Raw genomic sequence first — 26,626 nt, 5'->3', positions numbered from 1 at the left:
GCGGTGTCCGGAGCGGCAGATTAGGGGTTAAAAATGTCATTTTAGTGTTTGCGATGCTGGAGGGCCTCAGTTTAGGGTTTAATAGGTAGTTTATGGGTGTTAGTGTACTTTTTAGCACTTTAGTTATGAGTTTTATGTTACGGCGTTGTACCATAAAACTCTTAACTACTGACTTTTAAATGCATTAGGACTCTTGACAGGGTAGGATGTACCGCTCACTTTTTGGCCTCCTAGGACAGACTCGTAATACCAGCATTATGTAAGTCCCATAGAAAAAAGGGTTTACAGAGTTAACGTAAGTCATTTTGCGGTAAGGCCAAAAAAGTGTGCGGTGACCCTAAACCTGCAAGACTCGTAATAGCAGCGGGCATAAAAAAGCAGCGTTAGGACCTCTTAACGCTGCTTTTTTACCCAACGCACAACTTGTAATCTAGCCGAATGTACACAGAGCAGTACAAACACTCCTATCCATAGAATAGACCAATTTTCAACTTTCTAAATAAATTTAAGATACAGGTTCCATATTTCTGCACAAGATCATAGGTATTGAAACTATTTAAATAGGTACCAACATATATCAAGATATAGGAGATTGCAAGGAGTAGAACTCAAGTATTATACTGCTCAATAAACCTTATTTTTTCTGATTATTTAGATGACTATAAAATGTATAATTAACCCCTATTATTAGGTATAAATACTTATAAAGAGTATATCCCCATACGAAAAATAATGGTCACTCTTGGACCTCCAGCATTATTAAATACTAATAAGGGGGAGCTATTGGGGATATGTAACAAGTACCAAACATATAGGGCCAAAAATAAAAAAAAATCTAGTAACATCTGTACAAAGAACATTAAATTGTGTTTAATATGAAAGCTATATATTAATGTTTATAATACTTAGAGGAGATAAAAAAGAGCTATCAAATAAGAGATTCCATCTCCACAGAAGGCCGAATGAGATGGGATAGAAAGCTAGTATTCCATACCAGGGTGTATAGGAAAATCTCAGACCAGGACTTATATGACAGGTCACTAAGATTGTTGGGGGATGGTATGAGCCTCGCACATTCCCTAGATAGGTTCAATATAGTATATTAATTCTAAGCAACACATCAGATAACACCATAGAGACTAATAGTTGAAGCACATTATATGTAAGGAGCACTTTATATTACTAATTAACCCTATAGACCTATGTAGTGGCTGTATTCCTAATTAGACTTAAAACTGTTATCATATGAAATATTAAAAAATGTGCAATAAAATCACAAAACAAACAAATATATATATATATATATATATATATATATATATATATAAATGTGGTAAAAAAATGTGATTAAGCAAAGGAGTTATCCATTTAAATAATGGTGAGAAATAAGTGTAATTCGATGATCTTAGAAATCAAAGAAAAAAGAAATACAGAACAGTGTAACACTGTATATAATCGATGAATAGAAATTCTAATCAATGGTATCCTACTCACGTAAGATGGAGCTATAATAAGCTCTTTCACTGCGCACACCGCTTTTATACTAGCAGGGTAAACAGTATCCTATAGGTTTAAATGGTAAGATTTATTTAAAACATATAAAAACACATAATATAACATCCCATTCACAAGGTAAAGTGTAATCAGTCAGAGTCTGAAATCGGAACAGTTAATATCTACTGTAAGAGGTTAAAGTGACACTGAACGCAAATTTTTTCTTTAGTGATTCAGATAGAGCATGAAATTTTACGCAACTTTCTAATTTAATCCTATTATCAAATTTTCTTTATTATTTTGGTATCCATATTTGAAATGCAAGAATGTAAGTTTATATACCGGACCATTTGTGGTTAACAAACTGGGTTGTCCTTGCTGATTGGTGGATAAATTAATCCACCAATAAAAACATGCTGTCCAGAGTCCGAACCAAAAAAAGCTTAGATGCCTGCTTTTTCAAATAAAGAAAACAAGAGAACGAAGAAAAATTGGTAATAGGAGTAAATTAGAAAGTTGCTTAAAATTGCGTGCTCTATCTGAATCACAAAAGGAAAAAATTGGGTTCAGTGTCCCTTTAACCTTTGCTTCAGTGGAAACGGATTATGGGCAGCGTTCGTACCTCACCAGGACTCCGCTCTGGCTATCCGACAAGGTAACACTCCAACTCTGACGTAGTTCGGCATATGGGGAGTAATCTATCATATGAGTAGTTTTACCTTAATAAAAAAGGATCGTACACGAAAGGGGATATTTATCAAAGGTCTGGTGGACCTGATCTGACAGTGTGGATCAGGTCCACCAGACCTCGCTGAATACGGAGCGCAATGCGCTCTCCGTATTCAGCATTGCACCAGCAGCTCTTGTGAGCTTCTGGTGCAACGCTTCCCCCTGCATATTTGCGGCCAATCCAGCAGGGAGGTGTCAATCAACCCAATCATACTCGATCAGGTTGAATTGCGGTGATGTCTGTTCGCCTGCTCAGAGCAGGCTGACAGGGTTATGGAGAAGCGGTCTTTAGATCGCTGCTTCATAACTGCTGTTTCTGGTGAACCTGCAAGCTTGCCAGAAACACGGGCCCTCAAGCTCCATCCGGAGCTTGATAAATGGGCCCCAAAACCTCTACATATTATAGTAAGAGTAGACATTGTGTGGGAGCAAACTATAGAATCTTATCATTATTGCAAGAAGTACCAATATTCTAAATATTTTATATATACTGTATATATATATATATATATATATATATATATATATATATATATATATATATATATATATATATATATACACACACACACGATCACTGGATGTTACCCACAGCTGGCAGCTGTAAATCCTGGGATATTCAAAAAAGCAGGCAGACACAGGATTTTCTCAATTCCTTTATTCAGCAAGAAAAGACTCATTTCTGGAAATTAGCCTTTCCTTGCTGAATAAAGGCGATTGAGAAAATCCTGTGTCTGCCTGCTTTTTTGGATATCCCAGGATTTACAGCTGCCAGCTGTGGGTAACATCCAGTGATCGTGTATACATATTTTCTGCAGAGCACCAGGTGATTTAACTGTTGGGGTGTGCCATGTCCCTGTATATATATATATATATATATATATATAGTATATATATACTAAAGTAAACAGCCATAGCTAGTGAATATAAAGTTATGTATGGTCTGCACAACAATAAATAAAGCACAGTCTCACACAAGGGCATGAAAAGTAAACTTCTATCCCAACAATACAGAACAATATAAAACTATATAAACAATATGTTGAACGCTCAGTAAGAAACATGTACTTCCAGAGAGAGTAATAGCATCTCTATGAGCGCTTCACCCCACACTGGTCTGGATGGTAGGGCACCATCGTCCAACTACTACACTAGTCTCTATAGTAGGACAGGGTTGAGTTGTGATATGCACTGACCCATGGGAAGCAGTCTCTATAAAAAAAGTTCTTTTGTCTCAGTGTATTTGCCCCCACCCCCGGGATTTTTCTTGGCTCCCAAAGCAGCTGCTTTTGAGGCTCCTAGCTCAGTGTGCAGCATGTCTTACCAAAGCTAGAGTTCACACAAAGCCCATTTGCTGGTGAAGTAGCTACCATCTCCACCATAATCAGCTGCCTCATAGCGAGGTCCGGTGCCACCGAAGGGAATAAGGCTAAAGGCTTTCCCATATCTAGACGAACATCGGCTTGGTAAGCCTTATGAGGATTGTGTAGTTCCTGGTAGCTCTTGTTATACGTATTTATAAATTGCTGGATAATAGAAGTTCTACTCTGCATCTCTATGTAAGTCACGCCAAACTCTAACGTACACTGCAATGGTTTCAGCACAGGCAGGGCTGTGGTATAAGGCTCTGAGTCATTCAATGTATTCACTGACTCTTTTGAGCTTATCCCATCTGCTACAGTTGCTCTCTGATTCAGAGGAACTGGTTCAGAGCTCAGTTAGTTAGATCTCAGTAGGTCAATTTTTCCTTCAGTTGGATTCTCATGTGTATAGTGGTGTAAAACTTTGGTTACCTCCTCCTCAAAGTGATAGAAATGTGCACACAGAAGTTCCTTAAAGGGACATTATACACTCATTTTTTCTTTGCATAATTGTTTTGTAGATGATCTATTTATATAGCCCATAAATTTTTTTTTCTTTTTTTTTAAATGTATAGTTTTGCTTATTTTTAAATAACATTGCTCTGATTTTCAGACTCCTAACCAAGCCCTAAAGTTTTAGGAGAATACCATCAGATACCTACTCCAGCTTGCTCCTGTTTGTGTAAAGGGTCTTTTCATAAGCAAAAGAAGGAGGAGGGGGGAGTGTCTTATTTCCCACTTGCAGTGGGCTTTCCAGCTACCTTTTCAACAGAGCTAAACTGAGAGCTTCTAAGTAAATTTTTAAACAGTTTTATACTGGATTTTTATATCAGTATTTGTGCATCATATTCTTTATCGTAGTGTCTATTACATGCAGTTATATGAAAATTGGTGTATACTGTTCCTTTAATTGCACAACAGATCTGTTTATCCATGTTGAAATAGAAAAAAAACTAGGTGCCTCATAGGGTAATTATGTTCAGTGTGATATTGACCATTATATTTACCATTATTACCCCCTAAACCGCCGCTCCCGGAGCCCACCGCAAGATACTCTATACATATTAACCCCTAAACCGCCGCTCCCTGACCCCGCCGCAACTATAATAAATGTATTAACCCCTAAACCGCCACTCCCGGAGCACACCGCAAGCTACTCTATACATATTAACCCCTAAACCGCCGCTCCCGGAGCCCACCGCAACTATAATAAATGTATTAACCCCTAAACCGCCGCTCCAGGAGCCCACCGCAACTAAAATAAATTTATTAACCCCTAAACCGCCACTCCCGGAGCCCACCGCAAGCTACTCTATACATATTAACCACTAAACCGCCGCTCCCTGACCCCGCCGCAACTATAATAAATGTATTAACCCCTAAACTGCCGCTCCCGGAGCCCACCGCAAACTACTCTATACATATTAACCCCTAAACCGCCGCTCCCGGAGCCCACCCCAACTATAATAAATGTATTAACCCCTAAACCGCCGCTCCCGGAGCCCACCGCAACTATAATAAATGTATTAACCCCTAAACCGCCGCTCCCAGAGCCCACCGCAAGCTACTCTATACATATTAACCCCTAAACGCCCGCACCCGGAGCCCACCGCCACCTACATTATACCTAGTAACCCCTATCCTGCCCCACCTATACCGCCGCCCTCTATAATAAAGTTATTAACCCCTATCCTGCCGATCCCGCACCTCGCTGCAACTAAATAGATAGTTTAACCCCTAAACCGCCGCTCCCAGACCCTGCTGCAACCTATATTAAATTTATTAACCCCTAATCTGCCCCCCCTACACCGTCGCCACCTATAATACATTTATTAACCCCTATCCTGCCCCCCACTACACCGCCGCCACTGTAATAAATGTATTAATCCCTAAACCTAAGTCTAACACTAACCCTAACACCCCCCTAAGACTTCTTCAGCGCCGCTTGGAGGATCACTTCATCGGATGGAAGATTTCTTCAGCGCCGCTTGGAGGATAACTTCTGCTGCTCCGGGTCTCCTCTTCGGTTCCATCGCTGCTCGGCTGAGTGAAGACGACTCAAGGTAGGATGATCTTCAGGGTATTAGTGTTAGGTTATTTTAAGGGGGGTTTGGGTTAGATTAGGGGTATGTGGGTGGTGGGTTTTAATGTTGGGGGGGTTGTATTTTTCTTTTACAGGCAAAAGAGCTGAATTCTTCGGGGCATGCCCCACAAAAGGCCCTTTTAAGGGCTGGTAAGGTAAAAGAGCTTTGAACTTTTTTAATTTAGAATAGGGTAGGGCATTTTTTTATTTTTGGGGGGTTTGTTATTTTATTAGGGGGCTTAGATTAGGTGTAAGTAGCTTAAAATTGTTGCAATATTTTTAAAATGTTTGTAACTTATTTTTTTTTATTTTTTGTAACTTAGCTTTTTTTATTTAAAAATAGTTAATAACTATTTAATAACTATTCTAACTAGCTAAAATAAATACAAAGTTACCTGTAAAATAAATATAAATACTAAGATAGCTACAATGTAATGATTAATTATATTGTAGCTATCTTAGGGTTTATTTTACAGGTAAGTATTTAGTTTTAAATAGGAATAATTTATTAAAGTATAGTGTAGTGTTAGGTGTAATTGTAACTTAGGTTAGTTTTTATTTTACAGGTTAATTTCTCTTTATTTTAGCTAGGTAAGCTATTAAATAGTTAATAACTATTTAATAGCTATTGTACCTAGTTAAAATCCTAAGATAGCTACAATATAATTATTATTTATATTGTAGCTATATTGGGGTTTATTTTAAAGGTAAGTATTTAGTTTTAAATAGGACTAATTTAGTTCATAATAGAAATATTATTTAGATGTATTTAATTAATATTTAAGTTAGGGGGGTGTTAGGGTTAGTGTTAGACTTAGGTTTAGGGGTTAATAATTTTATTACAGTGGCGGCGGTGTAGTGGGGGGCAGGATAGGGGTTAATAAATTTATTATAGGTGGCGATGGTGTAGTGGGGGTAGGATTGGGGTTAATAAATTTAATATAGGTTGCGGTGGGGTCAGGGAGTGGCGGTTTAGGGGTTAAACTATTTAGTTGCGGCGAGGTGCGGGATCAGCAGGATAGGGGTTAATAACTTTATTATAGAGGGCAACGGTATAGGGGGGGCAGGATAGGGGTTACTAGGTATAATGTTGGTGGCAGCGGTGTCCGGGAGCGGTGGTTTAGGGTTTAATACATTTATAAGAGTTGCGGCGGGGTCTAGGAGCGGCGGTTTAGGGGTTAATACATTTATAAGAGTTGCGGCGGGGTCTAGGAGTGGCGGTTTAGGGGTTAGTAACTTTATTTAGTTGCGGGGGGCTCCGGGGGCGCCGGTATAGGGGGTAGAACAGTGTAGTTAATGTGGGTACTTAGTGACAGGCTAGCAAGAAAGCTGTAAAAGAGCAGCGAGATCGGATGAGTGATAACTCTCACAGTCCGTTGCTCATCGGCCCGTACTTGGTGCGCGGCTTTTTGACAGCTTTTTTGATAACTTAGGCGAATTTTTGCAGGTCCGCGGCGGCGATGTGAGGCGAGCTTAGGCGGGCGTATTGGGCCGGCGAAGACAGGTAAAATAGACACGTTGATAACTACCCCCCAATATCTGAAGTGCACTATGTACAGTATTTATAAAATGTGTATAATATATATAGTACCATGAAATTATACTAACATATCCAAATCAGTTATTTACTAGGAAGCATGGCAAATTCAATTAAACACAGGATCAAGTCTTGCACTCATTGGAATTTCAAAAATAATTAACAGCAGGAAAGCTGCATCAAACACCCAAGAAATAGAGTCCTTAAATTGTCTTTCTGTTGTATTCTATTAAGTTTTAAACTGGTAAGGATACTGTCAACTTTTAAATTGCCTTCATTTATGAGAACCAACTTAATAAAGAAGTAATACTTCCAAAATGTGCGTCTCTGTATCTATAGCTGCTCTAGGTAAATTCAATAGTTAAAGCTAAAGATGGATTTAAAAAGCTCAGTTGTGTAAGGTGTGGATGAATCATTTTCCATTCAGTTTGTAGTTTAGGAATCATGAAATAGAAATGCTGACCATGTTGTCGGTTTTCCTCTCAAATTCAGCAATCTGATGCTCAGTGAATCTCTAAACAGGTGTTACAAAAGAGGTGCACAAAAAAGCATTATGCATCACAGAGTTCATCTTTTCAGTGACACTATTTTCATTGTGGAGCTAGTGTACTGTTTTCACATATCAAATGGGCACACACACAGATGGACATATAATGAAGCTGGTAATATCAAACGCAACCAAAATCCATTTTATTTACCTATTGCGATTCTCCCGCTAAGAGTTGCAGGTTTTTAAAGAACAAATTCTAATAGTTACAAGTAACGAAAGAAAGTGCTGCTACAGGAAGCATCCGCCGGGTAAGGGGAAAGGTAGTAGAACGGACCCACTCTGAAAACAGGGGTGTGTGGAGCCAACCATAAAAAGTGGAGGACTGCCGCAAAGGCCAAGGAAAGAAAAACAGGTGGCTACTGAACTACAAAGAAAAAAGTTTATTCCAATAAAAATATATTAGTGAAAAAATAAGACACAACGAACCAATAGAGGGAAACAGCAGTCTTACATGTTTCACGCACACCTGCACTTAATCATAGATGCACAGAGCATCTATAATTAAGCGCAAGTGTGCACGAAACATGTAAGACTGCTGTTTCCCTCTATTGGTTCGTTGTGTCTAATTTTTTCACTAATATATTTTTATTGGAATAAACTTTTTTCTTGTAGCGCAGTAGCCACCAGTTTTTCTTTCCTAAATAATAATAGTTAACTATATGATACTAACAATTCTTTTACCTATCCCTAATTTCTAATAAAGCATTTTTTCTAGTCAAAAATATTTTGTATTTCTTTTAACCCCTTCACTGTTTAGCAATTTCATACCCCGGTGTTGAAGCTATCACCATACTTATTGCATTTAAACACCCATTTTTTTTGCCTTTTCTGTGATAAAAGAGGATTTTTTTTATTTTTATCAACTGGTATGTACTGTCCCCCCATGTTTGCATCTGGGATTTCAAGAAAAATTTCATATATTCATTATATTACTATTGCTCCTTGTATTCAACAAATTACATTTCTTTCCTATCGAGAGTCCCCGAAACATTCTAATTACTAGTGGGATATTCACTCCACCAGCAGGAGGAGGCAAAGAGCACCCCAGCAGAGATGTTAAGTATCACTTCCCTTACCCATAACCCCCAGTCATTCTCTTTGCCTTGAGCATGGGAGCATGGCGAAGATGATGTCTGAAGATTTTATACCTTTTAATGGGTATTTTTCCCCTGCAAGTAAGTATTGGGGCTATTCTGTGTCCATGTCAATCTCTTTAGTAAGAGTAATAATGGCTATTAGCAGTTAGAAGACGGTGAGGTAGCCTTTGCTTAAACTTCTAACATTCTTGCGGCCCCTATTATAGAAAGCCAGAGTTGATTACTCTGTTCTTTCTTTTCTATAGGTCCCTGGTAGAAATGGTGAAGCTGCCACACCTCTGAAAACAGCTCCTGCCAGACAGAGCAGGATCCACAGGTAAGTGCTTTCCCTTCTAAGTTTTAAATTAACAGCGCTATATGGGTTAAATCCTTGTCGAATGTATTTCAATCTGTTTTAGGGGCACTGCTTTTATATGAAAAGAGGCATAATTTTTTATTGGGAGCTCAGAGATGGGAGAGTGTAGGAAGTGTTTGACTGGTGTTTGTTTTACTTCTTACTTGTTGCAATAATTTTTCAGCTCAGCTTATTGGCCCAATCAGTTTTGCTGTGCTGCTGTTGGTTTTTCACACCGTTTTTGTTTGGCGCAATTTAAAAAAAAGATCAGAGTTTGCCGCGCAGAGTGTGGAGGCTGCATTTTCTTCTATCTACAGTGTGAAGTGGATTTGGGCTGTTCCGGTAACAAGGAGGTGTTTTTTGCTACTTGGTGTGTCTGGTTTTCTGTGCTAGTGAGATAGCAATTCTGGAGGGGTAAGACCTCAGCAGAGCTGATGGTTTTAAGTACTGTTTTATGTTTTATTGCTTCATATAAATAAACTTAATTTGGCATTTAATTTTTTTGTTAATTGTGAACCGATACCCAATTATGGACTCTAATACTGAAGTTGATTCATTTGAAAAATGCTTATTGTGTTTGGAGGCTACAATAATTCCTCCTGTACAGTTTTGCTCTTCATGTTTAAATAAAACTTTAAAGTTTAAAGATAAGATGTCTCTCCCTGAGCCTCCTGTGTCTCAGGATAGTGTTATCCTAGCTACACCTCAGCTTTCTCCTCAAGCTTCCCAAGCGTCACATGCAGTGCCCTAAGGTTCCTCTCTGCTGTTTCTGCAGCTTAATCAGCTTTTCCAAAGGTTTCTGGTAAACAAAAGAGGAAATCTAAACATGTTGATTTTAGTAAGGCTGACTCAGCTAAAGCTGTGTTAGTCGGTTTGTCTCAATTATCGGATGAGGATGATTCTTCAGTGGCTTCTGAGGGGGAATTGTCAGATCCTGATACCATAGTGACAAATTCTGCAGATTCAGAGGAGATTCATTTCAGATTTAAGTTAGAACACCTTCGTTGTTTTGAAGGAGGTTCTTGTTACTTTGGAAGAATCTGAATATGTTGCGGAGAATCCAAAGAGGTCTAGTAAGCTTAATAGGGTATATGATGTACCCTCATCTGTGGAAGTATTTCCAGTTCCAGACCATATGGCAGATATTATAACTCAGGAATGGGATAAACCAGGGATTCCTTTTTCCCATCCCCTGTTTTTAAAAAGATGTTTCCTGTTGCTGACTCTATTAGTGACTCGTGGCGCACGGTGCCCAAGGTAGAGGGAACTATCTCTACTCTGGCTAAGAGAACTACTATTCCTATTGAAGATAGTTGTTCTTTTAAGGATCCCATGGATAAGAAGTTTGAGGCTTTTTTTTTAAGAAGATGTACATTCATCAGGGATTACAATGGCAACCTGTTGCTAGTATTGCTACAGTTGCAGGGGCAGCATCTTATTGGTGTGATGATTTATCTATTGTTATCCTAGAAGCGACTACTATAGAGGAGATCCAAGACAGGATCAAGGCTCTCAAGCTAGCCAATACCCTTATTTGTGATGCCAACATGCAAGTTCTTAGTTTGGGTGCTAAGATTTCTGGTTTTAATGTTTTAGCTTACAGAGCTCTTTGGTTAAAATCTTGGTCTGCAGATGTTACATCCAAGTCCAAACTTTTATCTCTGCCTTATTAGGGTAAAATCTTGTTTGGACCAGGTCTGGCAGACATTATTTCTGAAATTACGGGTGGAAAGGGTTCTTTCCTACCTCAGGATAAAAAGAATAGACCTAAGGGTCGCCAGAATTCTAATTTTAATTCTTTTTGTAACTTTAAGGGACAGAAGTCTTCCTCTTCCTAGTCAGATCAATCCAAGTCTTCTTGGAGGTCCAGTCAGCCTTGGAATAGGGGGAAGCAAGCTAAGAAGCCTTCCAATGATTCCAAATCAACATCAAGGGGCCACCCCCAATCCTGTAGTGGATCAAGTGGGGGGCAGGCTTTCTTTTTTTCAGCAGGCTTGGATACGCAATTTTCCAGATCGTTGGGTCATATATATAGTATCCCACTGTTACAGAATAGGATTCAAATATTGTCCTACCAGGGGCAGGTTCCATCTGTCAAGGTTTTCTGTGAATCAGATAAAGAGAGAGGCCTTCTTAAACTAAATAAAGGACTTATCATCCCGGGAGTGATTATTCCATTTCCTCTAGAGGAACAGGGTCTATGTTCTTTTCAAATCAACTTGTAGTTCCTAAGAAGGAGGGCAATTTTTGTCCCATTCTAGACTTAAAGTGTCTCAATTAGTTCATCAGGGCTCCGTCCTTCAAGATGGAGACCATCCGTTCTATTCTTCCTTTGGTCCAAAAGGGTCAGATCATGATGACCATAGAACTGAAGGACGCATATCTCCATGTTCCTATTCACAGGGATCATTACCAGTATCTAAGGTTTGCCCGGTGTCATAAATCATACCACCTTAACACTGCTATTTTATTTTCCACCTTAAATTTCTCCTCTGCTCCATCAGGTGTATAAAAGGCTCCTCCTCTTCCACTTCATTGCTGGTTTAATGAAGTGTTTTCCTTGACTCACCTCTCCAGTCTCTCTGTGTATACTGATACAACAAATTGTAGAAATAACTTTGTTTCAGGTTTTTACTACTTTAAACTACACTGCGTCAGCAGTTGTGCCTCTGACCTCACCCTGCAGCAACTGTCACTACTACCTGACCGAGCAGCACGAATTCCTCTTACAGATTGCAGCGTCTCTTACACAGACTTCCCCTCTTCAGACTCACCAAAAAAATAGTCAGTGTTCCTATTTGCGGGCCTACGTCATCAGCTACGGCCGCATCTTGCAAGTCTCCCTCTCTGCCCGGAATTGTAAGCCTCTTTCAACCGCAATAGCTCCGGGTCCAAATCCTGCTGTTCCATCTGCAGACTGACTTACAGGTCGTATACTTTGTTGTCTCCTACGCTAGGAATACTGCTGAACTGTTTATTCATTGACTGAATGTAAAATCGATCACTGTCTTTTCATATGCTCGCTACTCACCACTTTGCAGTTAGAAGCCATTTAAGTTTAATCCGGACTCCTGTGTTTGTACATTGAACTTTCTGCTGGCTAATAATACAGACAGAAGGGTTAACTTTGACATCAGTCGTTTGGTGTTAACCTCTCTGTCACAAACTAACATATTATGAACGAAGTCTCACTGCATATAAATTTGAGTTTGTGCATGCTTATAAAAATTCTCTCTCACTTTGCGAATTGTAGCAGTTTACTTGACAATTTGTATTCTTATAGCTCAGTAAAATTGGGTTATAATAGAATGATAATATTGGAGCTAACAAAAAGGCACCCAAAGCCAGAAATGCAAAGGAAAGAAAACAGGCAGCCAAACCATACAAGAGTCAGTTTTCCAGACTAAGGATGAAAACATGAAAATTTTAATCGACCAAAATATTATCTCAAGATCATATCAGCTTACTTTCAAAAGGCCTTTCCTTTTGCCCCAATGCCAGCGTTGACAAGTTTGATATCATTAAAGATATACATCTTTATCTAAGAAAACTATTGCTCAAAAAACAATACAGTGCATTAAAATCAGACAAAGCCATAACTACAGGATCTAGTTGGTCAGTAGATGAAAGAGAGAGTTTACAAGATTTAGAAGATATACTAACAATCTAAAAGCAGTAAATGGCGTCAAAATCTAAATCATAAATCTAATTATATTCCTAAACTTTCTAATGCACCATGTATTCAAATATTCAATGAATTTGTATGCAGCGAAATCTCCCAACTAGATATACAATCTCCCTCTAGAAACCTAAGTAAAGGTGAAATGAAAGCACTAACTGAAATAAAACAATGGGAAGATGTTACTATACGCCAAGCAGATAAAGGCGGAAATATAGTAATATGGCCTAATAATATGTATTTACAAGAAGCAGAGAGACAATTAAAAGATGTAACTTGCACCTTCAATACCATTATCTGATTACTCAGGTGAGAGTGAATGGCATAATTTCAGTGAAAGAAAAGAAATTCTTAACCGTTACTAACCCTAAAATATCCACGTTCTATCTGATACCTAAAGTCCATAAAAACAGCAAACACCCTCCTGGATGTCCCATAGTGTCTGGCAATGACAACTTAACAGAAAAAGCAAGTCAGTATGTTGATATAAGATTTCGAGAATACTTCTTATATCAAAGATACTATGGAGACTTTACAACAGTTACAAGATATCTGGCTACATAAAGACACTTGGCTGGTTATCAGCCATGAATTGGGCTTAAAAGCTGTTAGACATTTTCTAGACATGTCCTTGGATAAAGATGTTAATCATAATAGAGTTTGTATTAAAGAACAATGTATTTGTCTTCAACAATAGATTTTATTTACAATCAAGGGGAACTGCCATGGCACAGCATGCACACCAACCTATGCAAATTTATTCCTAGGTTGGTGGGAACAAACAATTGTATTTTCTGATAAAAATGATGAATATTCTCAGCACATTCCAATATGGCTGAGGTATATTGTCGACATCATATTTATATGGGAAGGCCCTAAAGATAAGTTAGACTGTTTCCTAAAAGAATTTAATAATAACAAATATAATATCAAGTTATCTTATCATATGAATAAAACTGAACTACCCTTCCTAGATTTGAGAATCTTTAAGAAGGAAAATTGACATATTGGAACAGACTTATTCAGAAAAGTCATGGCAACTAATACACTGCTATACAGTACTAGCGCCCATGCACCTTATACTATTAAATCCCTACCAATAGGGGAGTTTTTAAGAACCAAACATAATTGTTCAGAAGACAGCAAATTCAATTAGAGAGCCCAAGAATTGGAAACAACATTACTTAAGCATGGATACAGCAAAACATCAATCAAAAAAGCTAAACAAAGAGCTCAATTAACTCCACAACATGAACTACTGAAACCCAAGTCTCGTAAATCTGATGGCAAAACCAGACTGATACTGACTTATAATTCTCACAGCCAGAAAGTAATCAATGTAATCAATAAACATTGGAATATCCTGCAATCTGATGCTACTTTAAAGCAGATTCTAGGCAATCAAGTAGATGTAAGTTATAGAAGCAGCAGAAATCTAAAAGATCTTATCAGCCCAAGTAATTTTTCAAGTAAGAAAAGAACCAATACTAAGATAGCACATGGCTCATATCCCTGTGGCAAATGCTCCAGTTGCAGATATATACGAAAACTGTGTCAATTCATGACAGATTTGGCAAAAAACATGCCATTAAATCATATATAAATTGCAACTCAACAGGAGTAATATATATTCTCTGATGCAATTGTCCAAAGATATATGTCGGAATGACGACGTGTAAACTACGAACTTATTTACAAGAACATCTACACAATATAAAAAATGCTGCTATGACATACAAAAAGGGAAATCAATTACATAAGTAGCATATCATTTTCATAAATATCATCAAGCGAAAGTTGGTAATTTACAATGCACAGGCATTCAAAAAGTCAACTTGGGTATAAGAGGTGGGGATATGACGAAAACTCTGCTACAATATGAAAGTAGATTGATTTTCTTACTTAATTCAGTACAGCCAAATGTCTTAAATTTCTTACTTATAAGATCATGCAAATATGACAGTTTATAATATGAACATACTGATCACTCCCTTCACAAGACCATGAAGATTTTGATATGATCAAAATATTGACCATGAAGATATTTGGGATGAGTTATGCTATAGGAATAATCAGGAATAATCTAGAAGATCACAACATATATTAGTTTAAACTGGAGAAAAGCTATGCCATAGTGCTTATAAACCCTGTCTGCCTGCTCTGATGAGGCAGATAGGAAACTCCGCAATTCAATCCGATCTAATACGATCGAGTTGATTGACACCTCCCTGCTGGCGGCCGATTGGCCGTGAGTCAGCAGGGGGTGGCGTTGCACCAGCAGCTCTTGTGAGCTGCTGGTGCAATGCTGAATACGGAGAGCGTATTGCTCTCCGCATTCAGCGAGGTCTTGCGGACCTGATCTGCACTGTCGGATCAGGTCCGCAAGACCTTTCATAATTCGGCCTCATAATATGAATATAATAATTAATTATACAATTAAAACTTCTCATAAAGTTGCTGAAATTTCAAATGACCGACAACAAACTGAATTATCCTTCTCCTGATGAGGATCTATCTGATTCAGAAGATCCTACCTCAGATATTGACACTGACAAATCTACTTATATATTTAAAATAGAGTATATTCGTACCTTGTTAAAAGAGGTGTTGATTACTTTGGATATTGAGGAAACTAGTCCTCTTGATACTAAAACTAGTAAACATTTAAATTCTGTTTATAAACCTCCTGTGGCTACTCCAGAGGTTTTTCCAGTTCCTGGTGCTATTTCTTATATGATTTCTACGGAATGGAATAGGCCTGGTACTTATAATATTCCTTCTTCAAGGTTTAAAAAGTTGTATCCTTTGCCAGCAGTTAGATTGGAGTTTTGGGAAAAGATCCCCAAAGTTGATGGGGCTATTTCTACTCTTGCCAAACGTACTACTATTCCTATGGAAGATAGTACTTCCTTTAAGGACCCTTTAGAAAGGAAACTTGAATCTTATCTAAGGAAAGCTTATTTATATTCTGGCTATCTTCTCAGGCCTGCCATTTCTATGGCTTATGTTGCAGCTGCATCAACCTTTTGATTGGAAAGTTTAGCACAACAGGAAATCGATCCTGATTTGTCTAGCATTGTTCACTTGCTTCAACATGCTAATCATTTTATCTGTGATGCCATTTTTTTTATTATCAAAATTGATGTTAGATCTATGTCTTTAGCTATTGTTCTTCTCATAAATTCTCCTGGCATTCTTTTAGAATTCCTAGACTTTTACAGTTTCTTCAGGATGGTTTGGATAAAGGTTTGTCTGCAAGTTCCTTGAAGGGACAAATCTCTGCTCTTTCTGTTTTATTTCACAGAAAGATTGCTAAGCTTCCTGATATTCACTGTTTTGTACAGGCTGTGGTCCATATCAAGTCTGTCATAAAATCAATCTCTCCTCCTTGGAGTCTTAATTTGGTCTTGAAGGCTTTACAGGCTCCTCCTTTTGAGCTTATGCATTCTTTGGACATTAAACTACTTTCTTGGAAAGTGTTGTTCCTTTTGGCCATCTCTTCTGCTAGAAGAGTTTCCGAATAGTGATGTCGCAAATAGTTCGCTGGCGAATAGTTCCCGGCGAACATAGCATGTTCGCATTCACCGCGGCGGGGAAACATATGCAATGTTCGATCCGCCCCCTATTCGTCATCATTGAGTAAAACTTTGACCCTGTACCTTACAGTCAGCAGACAAATTCCAGCCAATCAGCAGCAGACCCTCCCTCCCAGACCCTCTTACCTCCTGGACAGCATCCATTTTAGATTCATTTGGAAGCTGCATTCTTAGTGAGAGAAGAGACAGTGTAACTGCTGCTGATTTAATAGGGAAATCGATAGCTAGGCTAGTGTATTCAGTGTCCACTACAGTCCTGAAGGACTCATCTGATCTCTGCTGTAAGGACAGCACCCCAAAAAGCCCTTTTTAGGGCTAGAACATCAGTCTGCTTTTTTTTTCCCCTGTGTAATCTAATTGCAGTTGCCTGCCTGCCAGCGTGTGTGTCAGGCTTACAGCGTATACTGTGTCCACTTGCCCAGTGCCACCACTCATATCTGGTGTAACAGTAGTGTACATTTAAAAAAACAACACTTTTTTGACTGTGAAATAATAGCAGTCAGTTTCCTCCAGTGTCACACCAGTGCAACTCATATCTGGTGTAACAGTAGTGTACATTAACCCCTTAAAGGATTACTTTCTGTTATAATTTTTAAGCTAAACAACTAACATATTAAAGTTAATAAACATTAATTAAAACCTACTGACCTATATTTTCTCCAAAATGAAGTTTCAAAACGTTCTAAAAGTTATATCTTTTATTCGCCGATGATGTCACGTTATCCTGCCCACTATTTTCAGCACTGCATGTTCAAAATACTTAAACCAATAACTTTGTGTTTAAAGCACCATTTTGAAACCTAGGTATTGTAAACGGATTGGTACAGATCAAAGGATACCCACGGAGTGGGTTTGGAAAACAATGGAATTTGCAGACAAGATTTCTGATATACGGTAGAGATATGTTAATGAAATGCTATTGATAAAAAGCGTATTTGGGGTAGTTAGTTAGTAACAGGCATAGAAAATATTTACTTACAGTGGCCCTTTAATGACCACAGCACTTTTCCATTTTCTGTCCATTTGGGACCAGGGCTATTTTTACATTTCTGCTGTGTTTGTGTTTAGCTGTAATTTTCCTCTTACTCGTTTACTGTACCCACACATATTATATACCATTTTTCTCGCCATTAAATGGACTTTCTAAAGATACCATTATTTTCATCATATCCTATAATTTACTAAAAAAAAATTATAAAATATGAGGAAAAATGGAAAAAAACACACTTTTTCTAACTTTGACCCCCAAAATCTGTTACTCATCTACAACCACCAAAAAACACCCATGCTAAATAGTTTCTAAATTTTGTCTTGAGTTTAGAAATACCCTATGTTTACATGTTCTTTGCTTTTTTTGCAAGTTACAGGGCTATAAATACAAGTAGAACTTTGCTATTTCCAAACCATTTTTTTTTTCAAAATTAGCGCTAGTTACATTGGAACACTGATATCTGTCAGGAATCCCTGAATAGCCATTGACATGTATATATTTTTTTTTAGAAGACATCCCGAAGTATTGATCTAGGCCCATTTTGGTATATTTCATGCTATCATTTCACCACCAAATGCGATCAAATAAAAAAAATTGTTCACTTTTTTCACAAATTTTTTCAAATTCTTTAGGTTTCTCACTGAAATTATTTACAAATAGCTTGTGCAATTATGGAATAAATGGTTGTACATTTTTCTCTGGGATCCCCTTTGTTCATAAATAGCAGACATATATGGCTTTGACGTTGCTTTTTGATAATTAGAAGGCCGCTAAATGCCACTGCGCACCATACGTGTATTATGTCCAGCAGTGAAGGGGTTAATTAGGGAGCATGTAGGGAGCTTTTTGGGGTAATTTTAGCTTTAGTGTAGTGTAATAGACAACCCAAAGTATTGATCTAGGCCCATCTTGGTATATTTCATGCCACCATTTCACCGCCAAATGCGATTAAATAAAAAAAAACTTTACATTTTTCCAAATTTTAGGTTTATCACTGAAATCATTTACAAACATTTTGTGCAATTATGGCACAAATGGTTGTAAATGCTTCTCTGGGATCCCCTTTTTTCAGAAATAGCAGACATATATGGCTTTGGCATTGCTTTTTGGTAATTAGAAGGCCGCTAAATGCCGCAGCGCACCACACGTGTATTATGCTCAGCAATGCAGGGGTTAATTAGAGAGCTTGTAGGGAGCTTGTAGGGTTAATTTTAGCTTTAGTGTAGTGTGGTAGACAACCCCAAGTATTGATCTAGGCCCATTTTGGTATATTTCATGCCACCATTTCACCGCCAAATGCGATCAAATTAAAAAAAATAGTCAACTTTTTCACAAACTTTAGGTTTCTCACTGAAATAATTTACAAACAGTAGAGATATGTTAATGAAATGCTATTGATAAAAAGCGTATTTGGGGTAGTTAGTTAGTAACAGGCATAGAAAATATTTACTTACAGTGGCCCTTTAATGACCACAGCACTTTTCCATTTTCTGTCCATTTGGGACCAGGGCTATTTTTACATTTCTGCTGTGTTTGTGTTTAGCTGTAATTTTCCTCTTACTCGTTTACTGTACCCACACATATTATATACCATTTTTCTTGGTATATTTCATGCCACCATTTCACCGCCAAATGCGATTAAATAAAAAAAAACTTTACATTTTTCCAAATTTTAGGTTTATCACTGAAATCATTTACAAACATTTTGTGCAATTATGGCACAAATGGTTGTAAATGCTTCTCTGGGATCCCCTTTTTTCAGAAATAGCAGACATATATGGCTTTGGTATTGCTTTTTGGTAATTAGAAGGCCGCTAAATGCCGCAGCGCACCACACGTGTATTATGCTCAGCAATGCAGGGGTTAATTAGAGAGCTTGTAGGGAGCTTGTAGGGTTAATTTTAGCTTTAGTGTAGTGTGGTAGACAACCCCAAGTATTGATCTAGGCCCATTTTGGTATATTTCATGCCACCATTTCACCGCCAAATGCGATCAAATTAAAAAAAATAGTCAACTTTTTCACAAACTTTAGGTTTCTCACTGAAATAATTTACAAACAGTAGAGATATGTTAATGAAATGCTATTGATAAAAAGCGTATTTGGGGTAGTTAGTTAGTAACAGGCATAGAAAATATTTACTTACAGTGGCCCTTTAATGACCACAGCACTTTTCCATTTTCTGTCCATTTGGGACCAGGGCTATTTTTACATTTCTGCTGTGTTTGTGTTTAGCTGTAATTTTCCTCTTACTCGTTTACTGTACCCACACATATTATATACCATTTTTCTCGCCATTAAATGGACTTTCTAAAGATACCATTATTTTCATCATATCCTATAATTTACTAAAAAAAAATTATAAAATATGAGGAAAAATGGAAAAAAACACACTTTTTCTAACTTTGACCCCCAAAATCTGTTACTCATCTACAACCACCAAAAAACACCCATGCTAAATAGTTTCTAAATTTTGTCTTGAGTTTAGAAATACCCTATGTTTACATGTTCTTTGCTTTTTTTGCAAGTTACAGGGCTATAAATACAAGTAGAACTTTGCTATTTCCAAACCATTTTTTTTTTCAAAATTAGCGCTAGTTACATTGGAACACTGATATCTGTCAGGAATCCCTGAATAGCCATTGACATGTATATATTTTTTTTTAGAAGACATCCCGAAGTATTGATCTAGGCCCATTTTGGTATATTTCATGCTATCATTTCACCACCAAATGCGATCAAATAAAAAAAATTGTTCACTTTTTTCACAAATTTTTTCAAATTCTTTAGGTTTCTCACTGAAATTATTTACAAATAGCTTGTGCAATTATGGAATAAATGGTTGTACATTTTTCTCTGGGATCCCCTTTGTTCATAAATAGCAGACATATATGGCTTTGACGTTGCTTTTTGATAATTAGAAGGCCGCTAAATGCCACTGCGCACCATACGTGTATTATGTCCAGCAGTGAAGGGGTTAATTAGGGAGCATGTAGGGAGCTTTTTGGGGTAATTTTAGCTTTAGTGTAGTGTAATAGACAACCCAAAGTATTGATCTAGGCCCATCTTGGTATATTTCATGCCACCATTTCACCGCCAAATGCGATTAAATAAAAAAAAACTTTACATTTTTCCAAATTTTAGGTTTATCACTGAAATCATTTACAAACATTTTGTGCAATTATGGCACAAATGGTTGTAAATGCTTCTCTGGGATCCCCTTTTTTCAGAAATAGCAGACATATATGGCTTTGGCATTGCTTTTTGGTAATTAGAAGGCCGCTAAATGCCGCAGCGCACCACACGTGTATTATGCTCAGCAATGCAGGGGTTAATTAGAGAGCTTGTAGGGAGCTTGTAGGGTTAATTTTAGCTTTAGTGTAGTGTGGTAGACAACCCCAAGTATTGATCTAGGCCCATTTTGGTATATTTCATGCCACCATTTCACCGCCAAATGCGATCAAATTAAAAAAAATAGTCAACTTTTTCACAAACTTTAGGTTTCTCACTGAAATAATTTACAAACAGCTTGTGCAATTATGGCACAAATGGTTGTAAATGCTTCTTTGTTCAGAAATAGCAGACATATATGGCTTTGGCATTGCTTTTTGGTAGTTAGAAGGCCACTAAATGCAACTGCGCACAACACATGAATTATGCCCAGCAGTGAAGGGGTTAATTATGTAGCTTGTAGGGAACTTGCAGGGTTAATTTTAGCTTTAGTGTAGAGATCAGCTTCCCACCTGACACATCAGACCCCCTGATCCCTCCCAAAGAGCTCTCTTCCCTCCCCCACCCCACAATTGTCCCCGCCATCTTAAGTACTGGCAGAAAGTCTGCCAGTACTAAAATAAAAGGTATCTTTTATATATATATATATATATATATATATATATATATATATATATATATATATATATATATATATATATATATATATATATATATATTATTATTATTTTAAGCATATTTACATATGCTGTTGTGTAGGATCCCCCCCTTAGCCCCCAACCTCCCTGATCCCCCGCAAAACAGCTTCCTAACCCTCCCCCTCTGCCTTATTGGGGGTCATATTATGTACTGGCAGCTGTCTGCCAGTACCCAGTTTGCAAATAAAATGGGATTTTTTTTATTTTTATTTCATTTTTCTGTAGTGTAGCTTCCCCCCCCAAGACCAATCCCCCACCCGCTCCCAGATCACTTAGATTTCCAAGTACTAAATATTTTGCACCCCTTTCTCCCACTTATAAAAACATTTTTTTCTGTAGTGTAGCGGTTCCCACCAGCTCCCTCCCCGTGCACGCGCCCGCCCGCCTCCTCCCGTGCACGCGCGTGTGCCCCCGGCGATCCCGCCCCCTCTCTCACAAGGACCACCTCGATGGCTGCCCACCCGCCTCCCACTTCAGCTCCCACCCACCAACGAATGCGGCCATCGATGCCCGGTGCAGAGAGGGCCACAGAGTGGCTCTCTCTGAACTGGAGGGGTAAAATTTGTTATTGCAGGATGTCTCGATATCTAGGCATCCTGCAATAACCGGAAAGCAGCTGGCAGCGATCAGGATTGCTTCCAGCTGCTTTCCAAACCAAGGACGTACGCCATACATCCTCAGGTGTTAACTGTATTTTTTCTGAGGACGTATGGCGTACGTCCTCGGTCATTAAAGGGTTAAAAATAAATAAATAGAAATTTGACTGTGAAATAATAGCAGTCAGTTTCTGTCACACGTGTGTGTTTCGGGGCCTGCCAGGGCACAGTGTCACACCAGTGCAACTCATATCTGGTGTAACAGTAGTGTACATTTAAAAAAAAAATACAATTTTGACTGTAATAGATTGAATAGCAGTTAGTTGTCTGCAAGCGTGTGTGTCAGGCCTACAGCGTCTACTCTGCCAACTTCTGCCAGTGCGCAGTGCCACTCATATCTGTTGTCACAGTAGCTTGCACGCATAGTACCACTAATTGAAAAAAAAATGACAGGCAGAGGCAGGCCACCCCGCAGGGGCCGTCATGGTTGTGGTGCTGTGATTCCCTTTGGCCCTAGAATAATGCAGTGTGGTGCATTAAACGGGGAGTTTGGTCTGTCACTCTGAAGTGGGCGTAACCCTTACACTACCTGATCGATACAACATCATACCTGATGTTTTAAAGCACGTTTTTCCAAACAATTTAGGAATGTTAGGTGATTTATGCCCTTTATGGATTAAAACCAGACTCTGAATCAACTATGTAATTTTCCATGGGAGTTTTGTCATGGATCCCCCTCTGGCATGCCACAGTCCAGGTGTTAGTCCCCTTGAAACAACTTTATCACTATGGTGGCGAGAAAGAGTCCCTGTGGGATTTAAAATTCGCCTGCCTATTTAAGTCTATGGAGGTTCGCCCGGTTCGCCGGTTCGCAAACATCTTCAGAAGTTCAAAATTTTAGGTTCGCAACATCACTATTTCCGAATGATCTGCTCTTTCTTGTGAATCTTCTTTTCTGATTTTCCCTCAGGATAAGGCAGTTTTGCGGACTTCATTTAAATTTCTACCTAAGGTTGTGAATTGTAACAACATTAATAAATAAATTGTTGTTCCCTCTTTGTTTCCTAATCCTAAGAATTCTTTGGAGAGATCCTTACATTCTTTGGATGTTGTAAGAGCTTTGAAATATTATGTTGAAGCTACTAAAGATTTCAGGAAGACTTCTAGTCTATTTGTTCTCTTTTCTGGTTCTAGGAGAGGTCAGAAAGCTTCTGCCATTTCCTTGGCATCTTGGTTAAAGCTTTTGATTCATCAGGCTTATTTGGAGTCGGTCAGGTCCTGTCTCAGAGAATTACAGCTCATTCTACTAGATCAGTCTCCACTTTGTGGGCTTTTAAGAATGAAACTTCAGTTGATCAGATTTGCAAAGCAGCAACTTGGTCTTCTTTGCATACTTTTTCTAAATTCTACCATTTTGATGTATTTGCTTTTTCGGAAGCAGTTTTTGGTAGAAAAGTTCTTCAGGCAGCTGTTTCAGTTTGATTCCTCTGCTTATGTTTAAGTTTTTTAATTTTCAACTATGAGAAAAACTTATATTTTTGGTTGTGGATTAATTTTTTCAGCGGAAAATGGCTGTTATTATTTTAATCCCTCCCTCTCTAGTGACTCTTCTGTGGAGTTCCACATCTTGGGTATTACTATCCCATACGTCACTAGCGCATTGACTCTTGCCAATTACATGACAGAAAACATAATTTATGTAAGAATTTACCTGATAAATTTATTTCTTTCATATTAGCAAGAGTCCATGAGACCCTCCCTTTTTTATGGTGGTTATGATTTTTTTGTATAAAGCACAATTATATTTCCAGTTCCTTTTTTGATGCTTTTAACTCCTTTCTTTTTCACCCCACTACTTGGCTATTCATTAAACTGAATTGTGGGTGTGTTGAGGGGTGTATTTATAGGCATTTTGAGGTTTGGGAAACTTTGCCCCTCCTGGTAGGATTGTATATCCCATACGTCAAGAGCTCATGGACTCTTGCCAATATGAAAGAAATGAATTTATCAGGTAAGTTCTTACATAAATTATGTTTTTTATTGACTCTTGTCATCACCATCAATATTTATACTTATTATTTCGATGTCACAATTTTTCTTAAACATTAATTATTATTTTCATATCATTTATTCTCCTATCAGGTGCTTTGTTATCTTTAGCTGTTTGGTTACACAAGAAATATATTCATTATTCTAGATTATATTATCATGTCACCTTTACATCTCATTTAACATATTTATAAGTGATATTAGTATTATTACTATGATATAATATCATTATCATGTCACCTTTATATTTCATCTACCATATTCATACGTAATATCATCATTACATATAGCATTTCTGCTTATCCTGATATCCTAGTAAAATTAGCAGATGCTAATAATATAACATTCAGCCTAGAAATCATATTAATACCACACATATATGTATTTTGACCATATTTAACCCACAAGAATAACAGGTGATTTATTAACATAATTGTCAGAGTTTAATGATATAACTTTCTGCTTTAATAAATACACTAACATCATATACATATGTATTTTAATTGCATCGAACCCACAAGAATATTTGGTGATTTAATGTTATCAGTGTGTAAACTGGATAGACTTTTCAGGCAATCTTGAACGTCACTTCTTTTAACTTAAATACGTATCAGACACTTGTCATGCGAGTATACTAACCGCTATGTGATTGATTATCACAATCACGTTCCGGATTGGATGGAGGTTGGAATTCATCAGAGTAAAGGCGGAGCCTAGAAGGGACAAAAACCTGCCGCTACGGAATTGACATTAACATAGGTGCCCTTATTTATACCTATTATTCTGTCAGTTATATTGGACCCATATTTATTGTAATTGTATTTGCTGCTTGGTTGTATTAAGTTCCCACCCTTAAATTACTCACCATTATCCATTCATTTTTTTAAAGTTATATTGTGCTATATGGACAGATCCATGATGTGTCTTTAGCATTACTTAAATTAGAATGTGACTAAGTATTACTATCAAGAGTTATATGTTGTGCTGAAATAATATTTGTAATTACAGCTTGCTTGTATCAATTATTTGTGCTGAATTAACAACTGGAATGTGATGGGTCAAGTTACTTTAATTATAAGATGTTATGACATAATAACAACAGTATACTAGTATCTGCAGCATGCATGGCTATAATTATCAAGTATAAAAGATGGTTGTACAACTGTGTTTGCTGCAGAGGATCAAAAAGAGGTAACTGAGTCACCACCATACTTTATCCATAACTGCAGCTGTCCAGAATCCTCTAAACCAAAAACAACAATAAATATAACCACTGATGTTCCAAACCCACTATACAGTTTAAAACTGATTTTCTTTAGTTTTGTAAAAAAATAATTATTAGATTTTAGGTTATTTATTCCTAATTAACTACCTAATCTTTTTCTTTGTATATGTGTTGTGTAGCTGTTCCTCGCACTAGTGACACCCAGTGTAGCTCTGTTCCTGAGCCCAGATATGGCAGAAGAATTGGATCTGAGTTTTCAGCTGGATCAGTAGTTCGTTTTGAATGTAATCCTGGATATTTCCTACAAGGAAGTAAAGCAATTCATTGCCAGACTGTTCCAAATGCTTTGGCTCAATGGAATGATACTGTACCAAGTTGTCTGGGTAGATATTCATGCATATTCTTTGTAATATATATACTGCTGATTAAATTATATTGATTTAGAGATTTTATTAATATCCCCCATACCAGTTGGTTACATTTATACACTTTGCAAGTATTGCATTAACTGTAACTTATTTGATACATGCATTAAGGCATCAATAGGATCAAAACATTGTGTATTAAATACAATTATGTATTTATTTCAATATATTAATTAATGTATTTAATAGTTTTATCTGCTAAATGTACAAAGGCTGTGATCTAGTATGCATTAGCTATTATCTGATACTGAATATATTTATTTGCAGTTAAAGATATTTGTAAAAAGTCCAATTTTTTTGTTAACTTCAGATATAGATTATTGATATACATCAGCATCTTGTGCATTTCATAATCTTATTGGTGAGATAATTTTGAATCTCAAAAGCTTTCTTTTTTCAGGTGCACTATTTTATCCCCTGAATTTACTTTAGCAGACCTAGAGCACATTCTACAAATTCTGCTGCATAATGTGTTGACAGAAAGCCCTTTTCTTTCTTTAACTAAATATTTTATATAATTTAATTCTAAAAGCACGGTGGCAGCAAATATTGAAAGAAGACTGCTCTACCTACATCATATTGCAGATGTTGTTTTTTAAAGTCAAATATTGCAGTTTGCCTTCAATTCTGCAATGTTGTTTAGACAAAACCTGATTTTTAAATTATCAGAAGAGAAAAATATGTATTATTCCCATCAAAATAACAGAAACTAATGGAGTTTTTTTTTCATATCTACAGCATGTCCAGTCCTACATCTCCAGGTCCAGATATTTTATAACTATAGATATTTTATTGAGAGGCCTTGGAAGGAGTAAATCTGCAGTCCCCATCCAAGCTAAATCAACAGACATCCAATTGGTGCACTTCACCTTAGGCTCCAGTACTGTATGATAATATTTATTCTGACAGCATCAGAATTTTAATTGCAGAAGATCATAGTCGACATTTCGTCT

The 26,626-nt window shown here is 37.4% G+C and overlaps 1 protein-coding gene across 1 annotated transcript in view; it reads left to right on the top strand.

Annotated features, from left to right (window-relative positions):
• CSMD1 (CUB and Sushi multiple domains 1) overlaps positions 1–26,626 on the top strand; it is a 3,127,153-nt gene that overhangs the window by 2,489,814 nt on the left and 610,713 nt on the right. Inside the window, 1 exon segment of the mRNA XM_053711946.1 lies at positions 25,428–25,631. Within this exon segment, the coding sequence (XP_053567921.1) occupies positions 25,428–25,631 (204 nt within the window).

Source organism: Bombina bombina, chromosome 4 (assembly GCF_027579735.1).
Source record: "Bombina bombina isolate aBomBom1 chromosome 4, aBomBom1.pri, whole genome shotgun sequence".
Lineage (NCBI taxonomy): Eukaryota > Metazoa > Chordata > Amphibia > Anura > Bombinatoridae > Bombina > Bombina bombina.
Note: the sequence above shows the minus strand (reverse complement) of the source record. Positions and strands in the feature narration are given on the sequence as shown.